The sequence below is a fragment of the Phyllobates terribilis genome, unplaced genomic scaffold (assembly GCF_046119375.1).
Source record: "Phyllobates terribilis strain yellow unplaced genomic scaffold, ASM4611937v1 Scaffold_3__8_contigs__length_932513732, whole genome shotgun sequence".
Lineage (NCBI taxonomy): Eukaryota > Metazoa > Chordata > Amphibia > Anura > Dendrobatidae > Phyllobates > Phyllobates terribilis.
In genome coordinates, this window is record NW_027362763.1 from 171,062,428 (window position 1) to 171,087,994 (window position 25,567).

Genomic DNA, 25,567 nt, shown 5'->3' on the forward strand with positions numbered 1-25,567 from the left:
GGATGAGGGGTGCCATGCATACCAGGACAGGGATGAGGGGTGCCATGCATACCAGGACAGGGATGAGGGGGGCCATGCATACCAGGACAGGGATGAGGGGGGCCATGCATACCAGGACAGGGATGAGGGGTGCCATGCATACCAGGACAGGGATGAGGGGTGCCATGCATACCAGGATGGAGGGATGCCAGGCATACCAGGATGGGGACCACGTATAAAAGGAAGAGGGGGGGGGGGCATATATACCAGGATGGGGGATATTGTCAGAATTGGGGGACATTACCCCTATACCAGTGTCAGCAGAAGACCCCCTCCCCCTTAAAAGTGCATCATGACCACTTTTTTTGCTTAAATTTTTATTTTATTTTTTTATTTTCCTCCTCTAAAACCTTGGTGCGTCTTATGGTCCGGTGCGTCTTATAGTCCGAAAAATACGGTAAGTGATACAAAAAAAATTAATTTTTTCTATGTAAACGCGCCAAAACAAAAAAAAAACAATATAAATGTGGTACCGCTGTAAATGTACTGACCCAAAGAATAAAGCTGCCTCATCAATTTTACCACATGCGGATCGGCATAAAAAAAAAAAAAAAACGCTCAAAAAGATTCCTGAATTGTTGGTTTTTGTTCATTCTGCCTCCCAAAAATCAGAATAGAAAGCGATCAAAAAACGTCACCCGAAAATGGTACCAATAAAAACGTTAACTTGTCCTGTAAAAAACAAGCTGTCACATGACTGTCGGCCGAAATTATAGCTCTCCAAATACGGCTTTTTTTAGTGTGCGACAGCTGTCAATCATAAAAACCCGATATGAATCTGGTATCGGTGTAATCGCACCAACCACAAGAATCAAGTAGTCTAATCACTTATACCGCACGAGGAATGGCGTCAAAAAATAAGGGTTGGGGTTATTAACCAGCAGAGGGAAAGTGGACAGCTGGGGCTGGTGTTTATGGCCTGGTCCGAGTGCCGTGAGATTTTTTTCTCGCACCCATTGACTTGTATTGGTGAGTCTCGTTTGATATAAGCAGCAAATATGAGCATCATGCGATTTTTTTATCAATCCAATCTGAGAAAAAAAATCGTAGATGAGCAGGAACTCTTAGTTTAACATTGGCAGAGTAATTCGATTTCTTATCGGATTGCACTCATCTATTTTTCACGCAGATGAGTATGAGCCCTAAGGGTGCACATATTTATGCAACCACATTAGCCATTTTTCTTTTTCTATCTGAAAATATTTCAGTTTACTTTTCTATTTAATTGTACCGATAGACGACAATAAAAAGGTGGAAAAAAATCTGAAATGAAATTATTCTTCTTGGTACGTTTTTTTTAATATGACAAAAACCTGTCATTTTAACAAGGGGGAGTAGATTTTTTTCTATGCACTGTATAAGCCAAATATTACTGTGTGTCAAGAGTAAAAAGACATTATTTGGGTAGTGTTCGAACCACAAATGAACAATAAACAGTAATATAATTTTATAAAATTCAGAAGAAGCTATTGGGTAATATGGACTGACGGCTCAAATGAATGATCTCACATGAAAAGGAGAAAAAAAAAAAGATAAACCTTACCTGCCAGTGTGCTTGTGTGCCTGAATGCTCGGACCTGAGAGTCTGAGAGACCCGTCAGCAGGGAGATCACAGTGTCCATCATGTACTCATCGTATATGATGCTATACTGACACTGCCGAATCAAGACGCCAATGAACTCACAAAAGTTGCTGCGAAACTTTTTCCAGTGAGGGCCAGGCATTGTTAGGGGGTAGTCACCGCTGTCCTAAAAAACAAAAAAACAAATAGGAGATAAAACCTCTTAATATTCTATACAAAAATGGAAAATATAAATAGAAAAAGTTCTGAGCATTCAGAAGGGAAGAGTACAGCTCTGTACATGGGCTATAGTTAGTGCCAGGAATGGAAGCAGATCCTGAGCAATCAGGATAGCGTCACTCAACACATTTGAGGTTCCAATGGCATCCTTGGCTCTAAATATCGAAGTCTTAATAAATATATACATTTCCCAGAATATATTATTCACATCAATGAGCTCGGCGGCTCTGCCAGAATTGACGGCACGAGTCACTGAGCGCCATTATTTACTGTAGCAAAGTAGCCCTGATGTCAGCTCGGCAGACAATAACCAACGACGAGAGCAGCGGCAGAGAGAGACTCCACACTGGACCTGGGGTGTAAGTAACCCACAAAAATAAATCTGCACTGGGTGACAGGCATTTTCTGAAGACACAAAACCATTTTAACATCTAAATGTCCAATCATGGTATATTTATTATGCAGTGGGTGGGATGTACGGAGCAGGCTCCGGAGCAGAGCAGGCTCCGGAGCAGAGCAGGCTCCGGAGCAGAGCAGGCTCCAGACACATCAAGTGACGGCTAAATTAAACAACAAGCATCTTTGCCTGCCAGCTGTGTCAGGAGCTGCGCTTCACCCGTTGTTGTTAACCATTTAGATGCCGCTGTCAATCTCAGAGCAGTAAGTAAATGGCACAGTTGCCAGTACCAGCGTCTATCAGCTCCCCACAAAGCCATCACGGGGAGTCGGTGGGCTACAATGGCTGCCATGAGCATGCTGACGTCCCACCCAATGCTGCCATCTTTGCATACTTCTGTGAAGCTCAGGTACAGGATGAGCTTCATAGAACATCGATTTCTCTATATACTGCAATATTACAGTATTTTAGCAAATGCAGGTTCAAGCCCTCTAAAGGAGCAAAAAAAAAAAAAAATGTTTTCATAAATTCTATTTCACCCCACCTGGGATTATTTTTATATTTTTCAGTGCAATATAAAGTATATTGAATGGTGTCTTAAAATGACAAACTCAACCCGGAAAAACAAGCCCCCCAATACAGCTATGTGAACTGAAAAATATATAGTTACAGCTCTTGGAACATGAAGGAAAAAAAGGAAAGTGCAAAAAAAACAAATAAATAAATGTCTGGGTCCTTAAAGGGTTAAGTAACTCTAGTAAGAATTGATGTAAACCACTTCACAAGCCGCCTTGATTTCTGGAAGTCTGTTCAAAAGTCCAGATTATGTTTAACATTTTACTTTATACCTCATCAAATTCTTCAGTCATTTTTCGGATAATTTCAGCATTCTGCATATTCCTGAACATTTCAATTCTTACCGTACCTATATAACCAAAAAAAAAAAAAAAAGTTTCATAAGACAGTACTTTTAAAAGTTAGACAACAATTTTTTTTTATTAAAGTCATGAATAATAAAAGTGAAAAAAAAAAAGTATGCTCAATGCAGGATTCACTAAACTATCTCAGACAGATGTCTCATGCAGATATTCAAAAAATATATAACCTTGATTACGACTAAAGACATATCAGTATCAGTCTCCCCATTAACATTTAATTAGAAAATTATAAGCAGTGGATTACTCCACATGACAACCTACATATGAATACAGTGTACTCATTAAACCACTCACAAAAAAAGATAAAATCAGTTTTTTATTAAAAACATTTAAAAACATGAACCATGCAAAAAAATGACATGTATGAGGATTCAAAATGGAGTATAAATGAAGTAAAGAAAAAGGTGGTGGTGAGTCAGGTCTAACCTGAGATATAACTACAAATATATGCAATACTCCAAGGAAAATGGCAGCCAAGTAACAATATATGTATATGGTCTGAAATTTACCTATTTGGCCAGGCTGAACCATTTACGAGTAAAGTCAATGCTTACCGAAGGCATAATCACAAGATAAAGGACCACAACGCGCGTTTTGCAATGTTGCGAAATGTGCGTCGGGGCGGTCAATTTCAGACTATATACATAGTTACTTGGCAGCCATTTTCCTTTGAGTATTACATATATTTATAATTCTATCTCAGGTTAGACCTGACTCACTACCAGCTTTTTCTTCACTTCATTTATACTCTATTTGGACTCCTCATACATGTGTCATTTTTTGCATGGTTCATGTTTTTACATAGATAAAATCAGTATTTTATTAAACCTATTTTTGAGAGTGGTTTAATGAATACTCTGCATTCATATGTAGGTTGTCAGACAGATGTCTGTCCAGCCTCTGAAGACGTCCATTGAAGGAGAACTCACCATCTCTCTCGGCGCCTGCTCCACTCATTAATCACCCTCACTATCAAAAAATAGAATTAGACTTACCGGTAATTAGGTTTCTAATAACCCATCACGACAGCACACAGGAGGATGTAACCCCACCCTAATAGGGACAGGAAATACGAAGAGGTTTAAATAGCCCCTCCCTCATCCCCCCTCCAGTGTTCTTACAAAGGACCACAAGAGTATAGATGCTTCAAATTAATTTTTATTTCTACTGATCCGGCTGTCGTAGAAACAATTAAGTGAGGGGGAGGGAATTACCCGTGATGTCGTGGTGGGTTATTTGAAACAGAATTACCGGTAAGTCTAATTCTATTTTCTCTAATAACCCCCCACGACAGCACACAGGAGGTATACCAAAGATATACTAGGAAGGGACAATAGCCTGAAGGACCTTCCTTCCAAAGGCTAAATCTCCAACAGACATTAGGTCTAGTCTGTAGTGTTTGGAGAAAGTATGAATGGAAGACCACGTAACAGCTCTGCAAATCTGTTTGATGGATACGCTGGCTTTTTCAGCCCAGGAGACAGATATCACCCTTGTAGAATGGGCCTTGAGCCTTGCTGGAGGAGGGAGATCCTGGATCTGGCAAGCCTCTGTAATTGCCCTCTTGTTTTCCAGGTCAGCCTGTCCAGTCTTATGGCTGATAAGGTACCAAAGGGTGGAAGGGTTAACCCCTTCAGAACAATGTTAAGGTCCCAGGGGGGAATTAAGTTTGTTACTGTAGGGTGGATGCGGATGGCTGCTGTCATAAATCTTCTCACCCACTGATGTTCAGCTAGTCTTTGATCAAAGTATGAGCCTAACGCTGCTACCTGGACCTTAAGAGTACTAGGTCTAGAATCTGTGCCACATCAGCCCTATGAGGGTCTGAGTGAGTGGGTGCACATCACCTTAAGAAGGCTTTCCAGCTCTTATGGTAAATGGTGTTCGTTACAGGTTTCCTGCTCTTCTGGAGAGTTTTGATGACTTTCTCTGAGAGGCCTCGTTTTCAATATCAGGAATTCAGAAGCCAGGCAGTTAGGTGCAGTCTCTCGGGATCCGGATGGTGAATTGGTCCCTGGAGAAGGAGATCTTTGATGGGAGGAAGGATTAGAGGGTTCTCCACACTCAGACTGGTTAACGTTCCGAACCAACTTCTTTTTGACCAGAGAGGGGCCACTAGGATTACTCTGGTCCCTTCGGTCCTTATCTTTTGTAAGGTTTTTGAAAGGATAGGCAGTGGGGGAAAGGCATACGCTAGTTTGAATTCCCACTGGTGAGCAAATGCGTCCACGCCCAAGCAAGGGCCGTTTGGATCCAGGGAGAAATATTGAGGTACCTTCGCGTTCTGGTGTCCGGGGAAGAGATCTACCTCTGGATAGCCCCATCTCTCGACTAACATCCGGAAGACGTCTGGGTTTAGGCTCCACTCTCCTGGATGAATCTTTGTTCTGCTTAAGAAATCGACCTGGACATTGACTGAACCTTTGATATGAAGAGCCAACAGGGATAAAAGATGTTCTTCGGCCCAGGAAAATATTCTCGCAGAGATTGCTTTTAAAGCTTTCGTATCTTGTGCCCCCTTGATGATGAAGGTGGGCTACTATGGTGATATTGTCTGAAAATATCTGTATGAGTTTTCTGGACCAGAGGCTCTGCTGCTCTGAGGACTTCCTCTACGGCTATTAATTCTCTGAAATTTGATGAGAGCTCTCTCACCTCTTTGGTCCATATACCCTGGAATAGCTCTTGGGAGACCATGGCTCCCCATCCCTTCCAGCTGGCATCCACTTTTATGGTTACTAGCGGATTCTGGATCCATGGTACTCCTCTGTTCAGATTTTTCATGCTCAGCCACCAGAATAGAGAGGTCTTTACCCGTGGTGGTATAGGGATTTTCCTGTTCAGAGACCATGGAGATCCGTCCAAATTCGTAAGGATGTGGGTCTAATGCTCGGGTATGTGCCTGAGCCCAGGCCACCATCTGGATACAGGATGTCATTGACCCGAGGACGGACATGGCATCTCTCAATGATACTGATCTCCTGCTTCTTAGGACATTGATCTTTGCTTTTAGCATGACCTGTTTTTGTTTGGGCAGAAATGACATCTGGCTGTGGGAATCCAATAGTACTCCTAGAAATGTTTTTGTCATGGAGGGAACCATATCCGATATTTTGTGGTTCACTAACCAGTTCAGAGACGACAGGATCTGAGTGGTCAACTGTATATGTTCTTGGAGTACTGGTACTGAGGGACCGATTAATAACAGGTCCTTGAGGTATGGTACTATTGAAATTTTCTGACCCCGGATATAAGCTATGACTTCAGCCATGACCTTTGTAAATATTCGCGGGGCTGGTGATATCCCGAATGGGAGAACATTGAACTGGTAGTGGACTATTTGTTCCCCTTCAGTAACTGCCAATCTTAGGAACCTCCTGTGAAGTGGATGTATGGGGATGTGGTAATATGCATCATGGAGATCGATTGTGGCCATGACATGGTCCTGTCCTATCAGGGGGACAGTCGACCTGATGGATTCCATCTTGAATCGTTGGTAGTGGATATACTGATTCAGTGGCCTTCGATTATCACTTGGTGTGAGCCATTTGTTTTGTTTTTTTTTATTAGGAAGAGTCTGGAATAATGTCCGGTGCCTATCACCCTTGTAGGAACCAGGGATATCACCCCTGAGGACAATAGGTCTTTAAGACAGGATATCAGGGAGGCCTGCCGACTGAGAAGAGAGCTGTGTTAACTTTATTCTCTGTGGAGGATAGGAGGAGAAATTTATTTTTGCTCCAAATTCGACTACCCTCAGGACCCATGGGTCTCAGCAGATTTCTTTCCACTGAGGGAGAAAATTCAAGATGCGGCCCCCGACTGTCCTGACGTCATGGTCTGTTCTGACGTTGATTTTGGGGAGAGAAAGATTCTTGCCTCCTCGACCTTTTGGGTAGCTCCATTGTCCTGTTTTCCCTTTACCCCTACATCGAGGGGTCTGTTCCTGGGAGGGACGAAAAGGCCTTTTCCTTACATTTCTAGGATCCGGGAGGGCCTTCTTGTCTGAGGCCTTCTCTAGAAGATCATCTAGGGCTGGCCCGAACATGTATTTCCCTTTAAAGGGGATGGAACACAATTTCATTTTTGATGCCACATCGCCACTCCAGGATTTCAACCATAGGGCCCTTCTTACAGAGTTTGATAACCCAGATGCTCTTGCCGCCACTCTCACTGATTCTGAAGAAGCATCTGCTAAAAACCCCATAGTTTTCTGTAGAAATGGTAGGGATGCTAAGATGTCTTCTCTTGGGGGTGCCCGAGACCAGGTGTTCCTCCAGTTGATCTAGCCAACGAGCCATTGATCGAGCTATGCCCGTAGAGACTGCGTTGGTGTTTAATAGTGCTGCCGAGGTCTCCCAGGATTTTCTGAGTAGTCCCTCCATTTTGCGTTCCAAGGGGTCTTTTAATTGAGAGGAATCTTCAAAGGGCATTGTGGTTTTCTTTGCCACTTGTGCAATCTGGATATCTGGATATCCACTCTTGGGACTTCAGACCAGCATTCTGCAGTCTCGTTGTCTACAGGAAATCTATCCTTTAACTCCGTAGGGGTATTCAACCTCTTTTCTGGAGATTCCCACTCCTCTAAGACTAAGTCCCTAATACTCTGGTGAATAGGGAACACTAATTTTTTTCTGGAACGTAGCCCCCCCCAAACATCTGATCCTGTACTGTCTGGGGAACTTTTTCTTCCTCGACCTCCATAGTTCTCCTTACTGCCATGAGGAGTTCCTCCAAGCTTTCGGATGGAGAGTAATATCTCTCTTGCTGGGAGTTATCAGGAGTTGGACTCAGTTCACCTTCCTCTGGAAGATCTTCCGAGATATTTATCTCCTCTTGAGAGTCTTCCTTCCCTCTCGCTGGTGGGCTGATCTTCCTCTTTTTGGCTGCTGAGGGAGTAGATGTAGAATCCTGAATAGGTGAGGATGTAGGGAGAGTGACTGAGGCTAAAGAGGATTTGATCTCTTGACGTATAATCCCCTTTATTTCTTCCATTAAGGAAGATTATCAGGCAGGAACTATCTTCTTCGTACAGTCCTTGCATAGGGGCTTTCTATGGGAGGACGATAGCACGGTTTAGCTTAGTCTCCAGATGCAGGTCCCTTGTCCCCCTACAAGAGAGGGGAGAAGGGAAAGGGAGCTATAATCACTATTCCCTGCATCTGGGAGATGGACTATCAGTGCCATACTTACTGGGACCGGACCAGCGCTGGGCTCTACAGATGCAGAGCGAGAAGCTTCAACAGACATGGTTTTGTCCTACCTGCAGATGTCTTCCTGTCCAGGGCTCCTTTATGGCGATTGGACCAGTGCCTCCCTCTGTTCGAGGGCTCCTCCCCCGGTGTCCAGGTGCAGACATGTTATCACCGGCGGCTACACCGCTCTTTTCCCCCTTAATGTTTGTTGCGGTCCAACGCACAACCGACGGAAGTGACATCATCCACCGCTCAGCGTCCGACGTCACTTCCGGCGCCGCGGCGTGCGCTCCACATCCTGGAGACCAGCATCCCCCACGCATCCAGCGGGAGAGAGGAGGAGGAGATGGACCGGAGAGCTCAAAGAGGCCTCCGGCCAGAAGATCCTGCAGACCTTGCCCAAGAGCGCGGACTGGAGGAGGGGGTCCCGAATCCGGAGGAGACGGGAGCAGTGCATGTAAGGAGGAGAGGTAAACTGCTCGATCCTCCGCTGCCCGACTAATAGCTTTCTCCCAGTGCCTGTCGCCGGTCCAGCACACCGGGGATGACCTCTTCATCCCTGATAGGGACAGGAAATAACACTGGAGGGAGGATGTGGGAGGGGCTATTTAAACCTCTTCGTATTTCCTGTCCCTATTAGGGTGGGGCTACATCCTCCTGTGTGCTGCCGTGGGGGGTTATTAGAGAAAATTTATCTAATTATCTAATCTGTATTTTCTCCCTTTGTTTCATTCCATCGTTTCTTGTGTTTCCATGTGCAAATGAGAATAAGGAATGGGATCTCTCTTATACTAACTGTATAAAAGCTCAACATCATTGTAGTTATATGATGGAAAGACCCTTAAAAACAAAAAAATCAAACATATCCAATTCTACATGTTGTACTCTGGCTCATTGACGGCTGAGATCAGAAAATCCCTCTATGACCGCTCTCAATGGTCCGAGGAGAGCGGAGTTCAGAAACAGCTGATCTGCGCAATTTCCTTCGTATTGATCAGTCTACATTAGTACATCCTTCATCTGAATGGCACTAGACTTCTTACATAACAATAGTTAATTATGTTCTCACATTACTAAGGCATCAGCGGCTCGGACAGCCCACAGCACTCCTCTTACCTTTACACCCTGAACACTGGATGAAAAAGTTTATCAAGTCCAGAAGTGCAATATCTCGGTCCTGCTTGTAAGATTCAATCCAGTCGTCGACTACAGACTGTGGAGAAGAAAGACGTTTGGGTCAGTAATATTAATCAGAATGTCTCCTTGAATAAGCTAGAACATCTCTTTCATGACTTAATATAACCCCTTTACGACTTTGGACATATAGTTACATCCAAGGTCGTGTCCCTGCATTTCATGCGGGCTCCGGTACCGAGCCCGCATCTTTCCAAGCACATAAGAGCTGATCTGATCAGTCATCATGTGCCTCTCACAGCAATGGGTGGGCCCGCAATCCACCCATGACTGTCAAGTTAAATGCCACTGTCAATCTCTGACAGCAGCATTTAACGGGTGCGAACCAGAAGCGTGTCATAAGACACGACCATAGGCGTCCCTGTCACGTGATCGCCGATGGGTTGTCATGACAGCCAGGGGTCAGCTGAACACACCAGTGCCTGTCATTGTAAATCTCCTATGAACGCCGGCCCACAGGCAATCAGATGATCACAGCTTTCAGTCTCCTGAGGGGACTACTGAAGTAAAAAAAAAATGGTTTCGAACTTTTGATAATATTTTTTAAACACCCCCATTTTGCCCCATTCAAAATAAAAAACTTAAACAAAACAAAAAAAAAAACACATATTTGCTATCACTGCGTTCAGAAATGTCCAAGCAGCCAAAATATAAAGTGGATTAAAACAAAATCGGTACACTGTGTAACAAGAAAAAAGTAAATCAAAACGCCAGAATTACCTTTTTTTTGGTCGCCGCAAACATTGCAATAAAATGCAATAACAGATCAAAACATTGCATCTACTCCAAAATAATATCAATAAAAGTCAGCTCAGAGAGCGCAAAAAATAAGCCCTCACACAGCTCCAGATCATGAAAAGTGGTGACTCTACAGGTCTCGGAAAATGACAACTTTTTTTTGTCTTACAAACTTTGGACATTTTTTTTCACCACTTAAATAAAAAAACAACCTATACAGGTTTGGTGTCTATGAACTTGTAATGACCAGGAGAATCATATTGGCAGGTCAGTTTTTGCATTTAGTGAACATGGTAAATAAAAAACCCAAAAAACAATTGTGGAATTGCACCGCACTTGGAATTTTTTTCCTGTTTTACAGTACACTCACTATATGGTAAAATCAATGGTGTCATTCAAATGTACAACTCGTCCCGCAAAAAAACGCCCTCATATGGCTATAATGGATGGAAAAATAAAAAAAGTTCTGGGAAGAAGGGGAGCAAAAAACAAACGCTGAAACGGAAAATCTGAAGGTCGTGAAGGGATTAAAGGGGTCGTGCGCTTTAGTGTAGCGTTTGAATAGAAAATAAAGATTTTTTTTTTTTTTTTTATCTCATGCAGCAGTGTTGTGAATTTGACACTTTAAACTGTAAAATCTAACACAAGCTCTATACTACTCTGATGAAGTAAACTCCTGTATGTTTTGGGCTCAGCTCGCTCATCCAGCATGGGGGCGGTGTTGAAGAGTCACATTAGGCCCGGCTCCCCAGCTAGATCCTTATGTATAGATGTGAGGAGTCTGCAGCATGGACCACTACCTGAAGCACTTAAAGCGAGGTCTTCGGGGGGGGGGGGGGATCTGCGCCACAACCTGCCATCTTGACCATAGTGACTACCTGCATGGCGCTCTTGCCCATCTTTACAACATCAAAGAGGGTGACTGGCTCGCCTTCTCCATTCTGCTGAGGATGTCCGTTCGCCCTCCCTCTTCCTCGGGATCCGGGCTCTCCCCGACTCCTCTCGCCTGGAGTCTTTCGCGGTTTCTTTATGGCAGACTACAAACAGAAGGAGTAATTGAGGACGAGCTTTCAACCGTGTAACCAGGCACGTCCTTTAGAGATCATAGCGCCACGTACCGGAGGCCTTCCTGGACGCCCTCTTTTTCTCTTCCCCTTCACCTCTATGTCCTCCACAATGTTGGAGCTCATCTCGCTTGCCACGGCGGACATGTCTGTGTGCACTGTGGCGCTCTCATTTGTAGAGTCCCTAAGAGAAAGTGTACATTTCACTCAGTTCTCTAGATCAGGGAAATTATACTTGAAACACTAAAAGTACAAGACAAGAACTTACTGTAAAACAGACAGCTCGGACGTAATCATGGTTGCAGAAGTTTTCTTTCCAGACGAGGTATAATCCCAGGGAGATTTGCAGCCAAATGTTCACTTCTGGTTCAGTTATTGGAAATTGCTCCGTGATAAACCTAGCAAAATGAGCAACATGAGAAATGTTAGAAAAGTGCATTTGTAAAATCCATTTTCTGCTCATTTCTCCCATTGTATAAGGCGATGTAGTGAGAGATGGTCTCTCTTCAGTCACATTTTGGATGGGAGATGCCAGATATCAGCACGTTATCTGTATCAAGGGGGATGGTACCCTTCACTTGCTAATTTATGGGGATTTAACCACTTAGAAACTCACAGATCAGAGTAGAGTGGAGGTCCAGCACTCACACCTCTGCTCCACTCATTCTCTAGGGGACTGCTGACAGTACGGCAGTCGCATTAAAGGGACAATTATCAATATTGGCAAACCCCTTTAAGGATAAAGGCAGCCAAGTGGTTATTGCACTATAGACTACATCAGTCTGCTGTAGTAGGAAGACATTGAATATTCCAAACAGAAGGGTGGGAAGTGGAAGAACCCGCTATATCCAGAAACACATCCAAAATGGGGAGAGAAAAAAATTTAACGACCAGACACCAGTTCAAAAGTATTCAGCTTTTTCCTAATCCGCCATATGGTTCAATAGATAGAGGCTTTTTTTTATTCAGTGATCAGTCGTATGGTCATAGCCAAGGGGGTGGGGCTCACAGGGTAAGGCTGTGTACACACGTTGCATTTGGCGTGTTTTTTTTCTGCGCAGTTTTGTCACAAAACCTGAAGGGTTGTGTCCAAATCTGCAAGTCACGTCGTTGCTTCTTTCTTTTAATTCTGAGGCACGTCAATTCTTTCAGCGTTTTTGCTGTAGATTTTACCAATAAGTGGAGAAAAATTGGCAACAAAAACACATCAAGAACAAAACATATTTTACGCTGCATTTTCCCCCAAGAGATTCAGAAATGGTACAGAAATGTCTGCAAATACTTAGGCTGTGTGCCCACGTAGCATTTTTCAAGCGTATATGCTGCGGAATTTCCGCAGCGTAAACGCTTGAAAAACGCATGTATATCCGCACCCCATGGTCCCCAATGGGATTCCGCAAGTTCTATGCACATGTTGCGGATTTTTCCGCAGCGTTTATGCCGCGTTCAAAAATCTGCAGCATGTCATTTAATTTTGCGTTTCCGCAAGCGGAATTGCCTTAGTCCAATGCATAAAAAACGCAAGGCAATTCCGCATGTGGAAAACGCGTGATTAACACGCGAAAAATGCGCGATAAACGCGTGCGGAATTCCGCATGCGTTTTTCCAGGAGAGGACTTGCATTTATGCAGCAGAAATTTTCTGCTTCATAAATGCAACGTGGGCACATAGCCTTAACGTGTGCACATACACTAATAATGCAGAGCAACCTACAGATCCCCCAGAGATTCCTCAGCCCCATCTCCTTGGTAAAAACCATAAAAATTACCACCAAATAAAAAGGCCCAAATCATTGGAACCGGATAAAGAATCAAAAAAAATCTGGGGGAGCAGCAGGGATAAAAATCAAAAACCAGACACTTCCATTTTATATCATTATCATACCAGTAAAGACAAGGCAGAAGGACAGAATCCTAGGACACAGGCCTGATGAGACAAAACTTGACATTTTTGGCACAAAACACCATCTTTATGAGCGAATGGTTTCTATTTGCTTCACAGAGGTATCGGTGTGCACAATGGGTAGATATCATGTGATTTTATCAATTACATCTGTATTGACAGCAATATAATGCAATATAATTGTTCGGTAGTAAATACTGGTTAAAGTTATTGTCCAGCATGGAAATGTTAAACTTAGCAAATTACTTTATTATGGAATTGGTCTTCATTCCTGTAAAAATGTGCAGGTAAATGCTTCAGAAGCCCTGCTTTTCCAGGCGGCAGCTGCACTGATATAAGCACATACTCTGTTGCTGGCAGTGAAGGGGTCAGCACTGTGTGTTCGGCTTATCAGAACAATCTCCAGCTGCAGGCAGCAGAGGAAGACACAAGGGTGGGCTCCTTCACTGCCAGCAACAGTACTCCAAATCCAAATGAGTACATGCTGATAGAAATGCAAATTGACTGGGTAAAAGCAGAGGCTTGGAAGTCCATCATTACATGTTGTTGTTTTTTTCTTACAGTTATGAAGACAAACCCCACCATAACAGGATTTTGCAAAGTTAGTTGACCTTTCATGCTGGAAAATTTTTTATTCAAAATTAAAGTTTAAAAAGTGGTGCGAGTATGAAACAATATAGATTTCCATAAAAGTTCAATATGGACGTGCTCCCACATATTCCCCAACAGGTACATTGTGTATGACGTGGCTAGGATGGCAGCAGAGAATTGACAGCTCTTGGCTCCCTAGAATCAGGCCCTACCCCCTTGGCATTATATGTGGTGCTAGTCAGCAAAATACCCCGCACAACCCATGGTCAGTGGTGAACGGCTTCTGAAAGAAAACAGCCATCGTTTTTCTAATTCTGTACTTCAATGCTGTAGATGAAAAAAACAAACATGAACCAGATGAAGTGAATTACTACAAAGTTCCTGTCTTCAGCTCAGCACTGTTGCCGGCTTTTGCTTTACTTTTTCCAAAAGAGGAGAAGGCACTGTGGTTTTGCAACCATTTTGGAAAATTGCAGCCAAATAATAAAGATGCGCGCGTTGGCCACACTGTGTGAACCCAGTCATTAAAATCCAATCTTCTCCACATGTCTTTCGTTATGAGAAAGTGAGATTGCTCTGTCATCACTGCTTGATCACGAATAATAATAAAAAAAAACAACACACTGTTCAAATCTACAAGGAAAAAATACACTGAGCATGGGATGTCAGAAATCTCCTTCACTTGGCGGACATACCCTAACGATACCCTACCACAATGAATTTTTGGTGACTGATTTTCAAGATTTTTTCCAGCATTTCTGCAGCTATTACGTAAACTAAGTTATTTGCTTGTTTTTATCACATTTTTGACGCTGCAGTAAGGAAGGCTATGTGCCCACGATGCAGAAATGCTCCGGATTTTTCCTGAGCGTTTCTGCATCTCCCTGGCAGAAAAAAAAGCATGCGGATTGTACACGCGGATTGTACATGCGGATTCCTGCCAGGTAGAAGCATTTGTCAAGTGTTCTTCACTTGCATTTCTGCATGCGGGTTGTCAAGCGCTTTCCAAGCGATTTTAGCATCACTTGGAAAGTGCTTGTCAACTTTGTCACACTATATAAATCCATGCAACAGGCATATATAGTGTGACCAAGTAATAGTTAAAAAAAAAGAATAAGAATGGTAAAAAAAAACATTATACTCACCTTCCGATGGCCCCCCGGTGTCCTTATCCAATGTGTCCGGTCTTCCCAGTGTCTCGCGGTTGTGTAAAAGGTCCTTCCATGACATCATTTAGTCAGCGGTCGTGTGACCTGTCACATGACTAAATGACGTCATGGCAGGTCCTTTTAGACCATCGCGAGTCGCCGGGGAGCCAGGACACATCGCTATGGAGACCAGGGGCCATCAGAAGGGGAGTATAATGTATATATTTTTTTTTTTTTTACAGGTACTATGGTACCCGGGTCTGGATGAGAGTCTCCTCTTCTCCAAACCCAGGTACCATCCGCACATTGAATAACTTAATATCCGCATGTGCACATGTAGTCATGCGGATATTAAGTGATTCAATGCAAGTCAATGGCGGCGAAAAAGAAAAATAATTGATAGTGCTGCGGATTTTTCCGCAATAATAAATTTCCGCAGCATGTGCACAGTACATGCGGATTATCATTGGGGAACATGGCAGACCTTCTACCAAGCGTTTTTTAAGCGTTTCCAAGGCGGAATTGCCGCTGCAGAAATGCTTAAAAAAAAAGGATTGTGGGCACGCAGACTAAGTTTCCTATGTGTGTCAGGTTTTAAATAAAGATTTTGACAAAACTTTATTGATACAGTCATGTGTGGATTACATACGTTTTTACCTGCAGGCTTTCTGCAATTCATACAAGTCTATGGGGAAATCTGCACATAAAACCCTTAAGAAATAATGGCATGTTGTGAAACAAACACGCACCGCAGGTCAGTTTTCGATGTATAAAAAGGAAAAAAAGAAAAAAAGCAGAGAGGGCCTGAGATTTCTATAAATCACATCCACATTGCTGGAACTAAGACGCTAGATTTGTGGGTTTTTTTTTTGGCACAATGAAAATACTAAGCATCAAAAACTCATCGTGGGAACTAACTTAAAAAGCAGGAATAATGTCAGGACATTGAAACCGTTAAATAAAATGCTATTTTAGTGGCTGCCACTAGGTGGCTATGTGTCACAGAGTAAATGAAGTTTACTTTGTTTAAGGAGTGCAGTGGGCCGGCTCCTGTGTGTTTACCTCCAGCGCACAGATCATCAATGACCGCGGATTACTATTCTGCACTACTGTCGTGTAGTAAGACGCCGCCGCATCATCACATCTCTGCTGATTCTTCACCAGAAGCAATAATATGCCAGGCAGGAAAACGTGTCCTTATCCGACCTCCTAAGCTCGGGCTGGAGTCAAGTCACGATATGGTCACCACAACGCACAGCGTTAGTTTATCCTTGTGGTACACAACGCAGCCACAGTCACATGTTTTGGAGGTTAGTGGCGGTTTTATTGCAACACTTTAGCTGGTCCCCCACCCAACAAGCACATGGAATATAATATACACCTATTTATATGGAATATGTTAATTTCCCCATAATCTACATATATTCCATGGTCTTCCCATGTCTAAGATGCCTAATAACCCTATTATACAGCTCCATATTTCTGGGTCAATAAGTTAAGTTCATTGTTTATAGTACGTCCCATTTTGCTGTATGTATGGGCATTGTTTTGTTTTTTTTTTCTGTCAAATTTCTTTGTAGGTCTTTTAGGGAACAAAACCCCCCAAAAAAAGTGCTTAATAGTAATTTCCTCAGCAGCACAAGCACATTGGGAAATTAACCCCTTTACGACCTCGGACGTGTAGTTATGTTCAAGGTCTTCTACCCTGCTTTTATGCAGGATCCGGCGCTGAGCCCGCATCTTTCCCGACACATGACAGCTGATCTGATCAACTGTCATGTGCCCATAACAGCCACAGCTGTGATCGTGATCCACCAGCAGCTGTTTACATGTTAAATGCCGCTGTCAATTACTGATAGCAGCATTTAACTCGAGTGTGCCGGAAGCGCATCACAAACCCAGCCCATCAGCACCTCTGTCGCGTTATCACGGGGTGCCGATGGGTTAGCATGACAGCCGGGGGTCTGCAGAAGACTCCCATGATAACAGATCTCTTATGATAGGAGATGTTTGCTGAAGCCCTGCTATGTGAAGCACAAGGGATCGGATGATCGCAGCTTCTAGTCTCCTGTGGAGACAATTGAAGTAAAAGAAAAAATTAAAAAATATATACGAGTTCAAATGGCCCCTTTTTGCCCCATTCAAAATAAAAAAATACACATTTGGTATCACTGCTTTCAGAAACGCCCGATCTATCATAATATTAACTAAATTAAAACTGTGTAACAAGAAAACAAAAATCGAGAAGCCAGATTTATGTTTTTTGGTCGCCGTAACATTGCAATAAAATGCAATAACGGATGATCAGGACATTGTATCTATGACGCTACGGGTCTCGAAAAATGGTGACATTTTATTTAATTTTTTTTCTTACAAACCTTGGATTTTCTTTTCACCACTTAAAGAACCTACCGTATATACTTGAGCATAAGCTGACTTTCAGCCCGAAAAAGCCCCCCTCAGCTTATACTCTGGTATATACATAGTCCGGTGGTGGATAGTGGAGGTGGATTGCGGCGGCGGCGGAGCAGGGCACACACAGTAGCTGGCTGCTGCCACGTGTGCCTGCCGCTAAAGGGAAATGAATATTCACTTTTCTCCACACCCATGGGAGCAGAGAGGGGTGAATATTCATTTCTTTAATGGTGTGCGCACAGTGTCAGCAGCTACCCACTGTGGCTCAGTGATCTTCTGTGCCCGCTACTAAAGAGAATGCATATTCACCCTTCTCCACGCCAATGGCCATGGAAAAGGGTGAATATGCATTCTCTTTATTAGCAGGCACACAAGACAGCTGAGCGGCAGTGGGAGCTGCGGCACTGCTGACACTGTGCGTATGCCATTAAAGAACAGGGGTATTCACTCTTCTCCACGCACATAGTCCCAGCGTGGAGAGGAGAGAATATCCCCACAGCTCAGCTCGGCGTCTGAGAGCGCATGGCAGTGACGGCATGCGCTGGAGCAGAGGGGAGGAGTGTTTATTTTTTTAATGTGTGCAGTGATGGGGGGCCATGCAAACCAGGATTGGGGGTGAGGGGGGCCATGCATACCAGGATTGGGGGTGAGGGGTGCCATGCATACCAGGATTGGGGGTGAGGGGGCAATACTTACCAGGATGGGGAAATTTACCAGTAGCTGCTGCATTTCCCACCCTAGGCTTATACTCAAGTCAATAAGTTTTCCCAGTTTTTTGTGGTAAAATTAGGTCTCTCGGCTTATATTCAGATCGGCTTATACTCCAATATATACGGTATATATGTTTGGTATCTGCATACTCTTGCTGACCTGGAGAATCATATTGACAGGTCAGTTTTAGCATTTATTTAACATGGTAAAAAAAAAAAAGAAACAATTGTGGAATTGCACTTTGTTTTTTTAGCAATTTCACTGCACTTGGAAATTTTATTCCCATTTTCCAGTACGCTACATGGTAAAATCAATGGTGACATTTAAAAGTACAACTCGTCCTGCAAAAAAACAAGCCCCCATACGGCCATATTGATGGAAAAATAAAAAAAAGTTATGGCTCTAGGAAGAAGCAGAGCAAAAAAAGAAAGCGCAAGAACTGAAAATCGCAAGGTCGTGAAGGGGTTAAAGAGTCAACTAGGATCAGAATTTCTTCAAAAAAAAAAAAAAAAACAGCCCTACATCTGTCCATGGGCTGCATCTAATATTCAACCTCGCTGCACTGAAGTGAATGGTGTTGAGTTGCAATATCACACACAACCTGAGGGCAACTGAGGCGCCATGCTAATGTATTCCTGCACCACATTATGGCTTTTAGACGTGTATGAACCCAGCAAGTTTTCGAAGTCTTGACCTTCAGCATCTTTTCTATCATTTTTCGTGTTGTCTTTGGTCGCTGTTTTATTTCTTTTCCTTTTAACTTGAACTAATAAAGGGGCTTCCAAGTGGAAGAACGGCCGGGTCACTTCTTTCAACCACTTATTGTCTATGGAAACCTGGAGCGGTTAAAAAAGCTGAAAAGACAGAAAATATGAGCAGCAATACGTTGTTACATTGCTGCGAATATTATACATATATATGGGCTTTTTCAGATGGTTTATAGAGCGTATCCCCTGAACAAGCACCTACTCAAAGCAACAGACAGTACAGAACCTCCAGGGCTAGAATCTCTCTCCACACACACCTTATGGATGAGGGTCCTGAGTGACGGACCACCTCTATTACATCCTAACTCCCCATGGCTGGATAAACATGCAGTTATTAGCATAGGAATGGACAAAGCAGGGTCAGATACAAGAGCACCCTTCATAGTTCTTTCTCTCTAACTCCGGAGATATAATTATGAATCCAGCCTCACAGATTATCGGAGATGGACTAAATTAAAGCAAAACATTTGACGAATTACATATAAATGTAAGGCGTCGTAGAAGCACATTTCTTGTGGTATCACAGGTCGGTATTATTGATCTGGGTATTGACCACCTCCACATAAATCTGATGTCAGCGCATTCACTGTCACCAAGAACGGATTAGTCCCCCCGCACTTACCCTTTAATAAATGTATACATTGATGTAGCCCTGCAACTACAGTACCGCCTGTAAAATGATCAGCAGCAAGAGGTGTAAGGGGTAAAGTTTCTCCATGTGGAAAGTGCCAAGATAGCGCAGGGAGACCGTTCCTGCAATACTTCTGGGGAAATTAAATATGCAAATGGCCTCTTCACAGATGAGGAGAGGTGCCACCTGCTGGAAGAAGCAAATCTAAAAGTCAATATCTAGTCAAATGACTTCGGATCTACAGCCACATCATAAGCGCCCTGTGTAGACAGTTGTTTTAGGGGCTTTGCCCTCATCAGTGTGAAGCAGGAAAATGCGCTGGCTGGGTGAGTGGCCTATGATAGGTCTATTGGGTAAATATTGACTTTTACGATTGCTTCTTCCAACAGGTGGCGCTAGAGTCCCTGCTCTATTCCTCTACGAAGTGGACACTTGCATACAATCATAGGAACCATTATATAAAGATTAGGCTGATAGTTTGTGCACCCCAAGACCTTCCAGGTACCGGCTACCCGTTGCAGCAGTCACATGACTTGTATACGACCTGTATGCAATGCGTGTATGTGAAAGTTTCTAAATATTTATACAAAAAATAAATTGTAATTTTCCAATGGTATATTCATCACTGAAACCAAATGGGGGCTCCAAAGCAGACAGCAGCCATCCATACGACTGCTGTCACTGCTGCACAGGGAGGTCCGCGCTTTACCACAGCTTGGGTCCAGACTTGCTCTAGGCCACAAGTCATCAACCACAAACAGAACGTGTAGGTCAGTGCTGTCACACTGTGATTATTGCTCCCTCCAATCAAACAGTAACCGGAATATTTAAGTATAACCAGGCCCTGTAACCCCTACAGGATACACCAGCAATACCTCACAGATGGAGCTCCCACCTTTGGCACAGCATCATTTTTAAGAACTACCACCGGGAACTTATCTACATAAAGTTGATTTTCTTAGAATTTTCATCTTCAACCAGAGAAGTATGTTTGAGTGTCACAACCTCACCAGTAATTTGACAAGTCCAATGCTCCGACACTTCCTTAAAGCAACTTTGTGCTGTTCCTGTTTAATTCCTCTATGAAACTTAAGTCGCAGTAGCATAGCTGCCGGGAGGATGGGGCAGAGGGCGCTGCCACCTCGGGCCCCGAGCTCAGAGATGCCCACCCGATGCTACTGCTACCCTTAACTAACAGCAGCGCAGCACACAGGGTAAAGCTCTGCGATAGAGCAGGAGACATTACCTCCCTGCACTACCGCTCTGTCTGTAGACTGCAGCTTGCTTTAAGCCTGGGGTCCTACAGAACAGCAGGGGGATACGGTGACCGAGGTGCCGGCGCATGCATAGGGCATCAGAGTCCCCACACTAATGTCATCATGCCGGGAGTATAAAAGAAAAAACTCACAGGCACATCCAAAACAGAAAACTGGTGTGTACAGGTGCTTACTAAGAGTAGTCATCTTCATGGAAAACTAACAAAGCAGCACTATGTGGCGCTAAGTGTACAAACATGAAATATATGAAATCTGAATAGCAATACTGCTCAGGAAAATAGAAATCATTGAGAAGTCTTTGCGCATGCTGGGACTGACATTCTGTGCGTGCGTCTGCGCTATGATATCAGCGCATTGGTCAGCAAGGCCCAGGTCAGGATCCAAGATTAGGGGAGAGTAAAAAAAAAAATGTTTTAAATAAAACTTGACAGTGGGGGCATTATAAGGTATGGGGCCCCTCATACAGTGAGGAGGGTGGTCCTCATACATTGTAGGGGTTACTGTGGGGGCCATTATACAGCGAGGGAAATAATGTGGGGTCCATTATACAGTTTTTGGGACTACCGTGGTGGGCCCTTATACAGTGTAGAGGACTCAGTGTGGGGAGTTCTCATACTATGGGTGGGCCCAACATACATTGTAAGGACATCTGTGAGAGGACCTCAAAGCGTGGACCATTATACAGTTTGAGGCCCAACATACTGTGTATAGGGCTACCATAGGAGGCGCGAGCCCATCATACTGCGTCTAGGGGAGGCGCGGGCCCATCATACTGCGTCTAGGGGAGGCGCGGGCCCATCATACTGCGTCTAGAGAGCTGTGGGGGCATTATACTGCATATAGAGGATGCAGGGAGGTCATACAGGCACGTGGAGGCCACACACAATACTGAGACTCATTTTGACTTGTTTTAAGGACATTACATCAAAGTTGGATCAGCCTGTAGTGTGCTTTTCCACTTTAATTTTGGGGGTGACTCCAAATCCAGGCCTCCATTGGTTAATACATTAGATTTCCATTGATGATGTGTGTGATTTTGTTGTCAGCACATTCAACTTTGTACAGAACAAAGTATTCAATGAGAATATTTCATTCATTCAGATCTAGGATGTGTTATCTGAGTGTTCCCTTTATTTTGTTGAGCAGTGTATATACACATCATGGGAATTGGATAATGATGCAAAATAAAAAACACACAAGCTTGTGGAAAAGTGGGTTCTCTTCCTGTATATAATAGAGCTAGTGTTACTGATTATCATTCGTGCTGAATTTTTATAATTGCAAACCTTATACAGCAATGTGATCAGTTTTGCAGATGAGAAAATACATATTGAAATCGATGAAAATAGAAATGCAGCGCTATATGATCTATGTTGATCTAGTTTTTCATATCGGCCATCTTCATTAGAAGAGAGTCCATCAGTCATAATTATGTAACACTTATGTGCTGTGGATCCACCGTACTCCAGGCATTTACCAATAGGCTTGCATTACAAAAGCAAATTTTACAAAATGTTAAGCCCCCCATACACATTAGATATCTGTTGGGTGAGCGATCATTTGGCCGACCTATGAGTCCCCGATACACAGGAGTGCTGCCGTGTTCAGTATGGGAGATGCGCTGTCACTCGGGCAGGGACTCCGCTCCAGAGAGAACACAAGGTTCGGCCACTGAAATCCCATTAGATAACACGCACTGACTGCGGACTGCACCTGTGTATAAAGCATCTTGGTTTAGATAGTTCAGCAAGTGCCAAGTCCTTCATTATCTTGTAAATTACTGAGCAGCATCTACACAGGAGAGCCTTGTTCCATAACAAATGGAAATTCAACAGGCCAGATCCTTCTCTCCCTCTACATAGTCAGGAAGCCCCCACACAAGCATTGTTGGATAATTCACTAATATCGGTGGGGGTCAGGCGACTTTGGTCTAATGTGCATGGGGAACTTTAGTTTCTTAGAAGAAAAACATTTAAAAAAAAAAAGATTGAAAAAAATATGTTTGGGTATGTGCACATGGTGAGTATTTGCAGCAGATTTGTCTACACTGCGAAGCGATGGCAGGAAAAATGCTGCCAAAATACACATCTTGATGCATATTTTAGCCCATTTTTTCCCCCATTCATTTGAACAAGTAAAAAAAGCAGCAAAAATTTAAGTGGTGGAACTGAAAAAAAATGTATATATATTTTTTGATTATTTAAATCCACAAGGGAAAAATAAGCTGCATAAGATTTCAGAAATCCAGTCACTTTGCTGGTACTGTAAAAGTGCAGTGCTTTTTACCCTTGAAAACTGAATGGAAAAAAACAAAAATGTGTGAACAAGCCCTTAACCCTTTAGAAAGTGGTCAGTAATAGTAATAGTACACACCACGTTGGAAAGGCCAGTTCAGCGGGGACTACGGCGCTGAGCCCAAGCTCTACTGGGCACATGTCAGCCGATCCTCCCGCAGCTGTTAATCTTTTTTTTAATCTATGTACAAATTTCATAGTCATGAAAATACAGAAATTTCTTTAAATGAGGGGTGTCCAAACTTTTGGCTTCCACAACATCTTGCAGCAGCATGCTATTCCATCCGGTTTGCGTTTAGTTGGACCATCATTTATTTTTCAACAGGACAATGACCCCAAACACACCTCCAGGCTGTGTAAGGGCTATTTGACCAAGAGGGAGAGTGATGGGGTGCTACGCCAGATGACCTGGCCTCCACAGTCACCAGACCTGAACCCAATCGAGATGGTTTGGGGTGAGCTGGACCGCAGAATGAAGGCAAAAGGGTCAACAAGTGCTAAGCATCTCTGGGAACTCCTTCAAGATTGTTGGAAGACCATTTCCGGTGACTAGCTCTTGAAGCTCATCAAGAGAATGCCAAGAGTGTGCAAAGCAGTCATCAAAGCAAAAGGTGGCTACTTTGAAGAATCTAGAATATAAGATATATTTTAAGTTGTTTCACACTTTTTTGTTAAGTATATAATTCCACATGTGTTAATTCATAGTTTTGATGCCTTCAGTGTGAATGTACAAATTTTCATAGTCATGAAAATACAGAAAAATCTTTAAATGAGAAGGTGTGTCCAAACTTTTGGTCTGTACTAATTTATATATATATATATATATATATATATATATATATATATATATATATATATATATATATATATATATATATATAAAAAAAAGTTGAAATCACCCCCCTTTTGCCCCATTCAAAATAAAATTTAAAAAAACCCACATGCAGATTTGGTATCGCCACGTTCAGAATCGTCCAATCAATATAAAAATAGAACTAATCCGATTGGTAAACGGCGTAGCAAGAAAAAAAATATCCAAACGCCAGAATTACGTATTTTTGGTCGCCGCAACATTGCAGTAAAATGCAATAACGGGTGATCAAAACGTTGGATTTATCCCAAAATGGTATCAATAAAAAAATCAGCTCGGCGCGCAAAAAATAAGCCCTCACCCGACCCCAGATCACAAAAAAAATGGAGATGCTACGGGTCTCGGAAAATTGTGCTTTTTTTTTTTTTTCTTTTAAAGCAAACTTTGGAATTTTTTTTTCACCACTTAAATAAAAAAGGACCTATACATTTTGATTACTCAGACTGGTGCAACACGACGTCCTGCCAGGCCGGCTAATCAAACGAGGAGCAGGGGAGGCTGGAAGGTAGGAGGTGGTCTGCAGGGCTCCTGTCTGGCGGCCACAGACTACAGACCATGGTCCTGTGAATTTATTCGCTCATCTCCATTTACAGCCATCAGTACCAGATCACTGGAGATGGGCTGCTGATGCAGAAAATGAGGATTGCCATATTAGGAGTTCTGAAGGAATATTTTTCCTAAAATAGGTAAATTGGATTTTGTGTCGGGGCGTTCGTCTTCCTCTGAATTAACATTGCAGGGTAATAGGCTGTATTTGTCGGGCTTGTGCCTTTCCCAGCTTTGTTACATTACATGTAACATCACATCTGATCATGTTCTTGCTCTTGTAAACACATCAATATTTCAATAGACTATGCAAGAAAAGTATCAGTAACCACAAGATATACGATGTGGGATTACGGACCCCATGCAGAGCACAGCATACACGTCTTCAGATTACTATACAGAGCAAACTACAAATGGCAAACTATCTTGCTATGTTTATAACCTCAAAACAGGAGACAGAAGAGAAGCCGCACAAGTCCGTTGTTCTCCTCCGCAGACCTGAGCAGCTTCCACTATGATCAGTGCTCTCCGGTGACTGGCATAAGAAGCGGCACATCACTATGGTGTCAGCGGCCCGTGATCCCGCTGGGTGAACCGCTCAGGTCTGCTCCATGCAGAGCCAGAAAAGAGGAGAAAATCACTCTTAATAAAGGCTGGGTGACGCCAAGATTGCAAGTAATGATTGGGGACGTGGTGACATTACTGTATGTAATATAATGCCACTGCAACAGGACAGGTGTGAAATAGCCAAAACTCATCTTTTTCCTTTTTGCAAGTCAGAGCAATTTTTTGTCTAATCGTGTAGCAAATCCTAAAGCCTCATTCAGACGGCCGTGGGTCACATAGCTGTAACCATTATAGTCTATGGCACTGGTTATCTGTCTGTATTTCTTCGTGGACCGTGTGTTCGTGCGAACATCGGGACAAGTCTGTTTAAGGTCATCAGTTGAAAAGTAGCAACGAGTCTATGGGTCCTTGAAAATCACAGCCAGCACATGGATGATAGTGTGTGGTCCATCATTAAAGAAGCACTCCTATCAAAATTTGT

General features: G+C 43.1%; 1 protein-coding gene across 2 annotated transcripts in view; it reads right to left on the reverse strand.

The window, feature by feature from the left end:
• STAG1 (STAG1 cohesin complex component) overlaps positions 1 to 25,567 on the reverse strand; it is a 161,274-nt gene that overhangs the window by 40,376 nt on the left and 95,331 nt on the right. For both annotated transcript variants that reach the window (XM_073674278.1, XM_073674277.1), the window contains exons 2-7: positions 11,635 to 11,764; positions 11,421 to 11,550; positions 11,181 to 11,339; positions 9,487 to 9,583; positions 3,086 to 3,162; positions 1,583 to 1,787 (exon numbers count right to left, since the gene is read on the reverse strand). In XM_073674278.1, coding sequence (XP_073530379.1) covers positions 1,583 to 1,787; positions 3,086 to 3,162; positions 9,487 to 9,583; positions 11,181 to 11,339; positions 11,421 to 11,550; positions 11,635 to 11,663 — 697 coding nt within the window. In that variant the 5' untranslated portion in view covers positions 11,664 to 11,764. The remainder of the gene's footprint in view (positions 1 to 1,582; positions 1,788 to 3,085; positions 3,163 to 9,486; positions 9,584 to 11,180; positions 11,340 to 11,420; positions 11,551 to 11,634; positions 11,765 to 25,567) is intronic.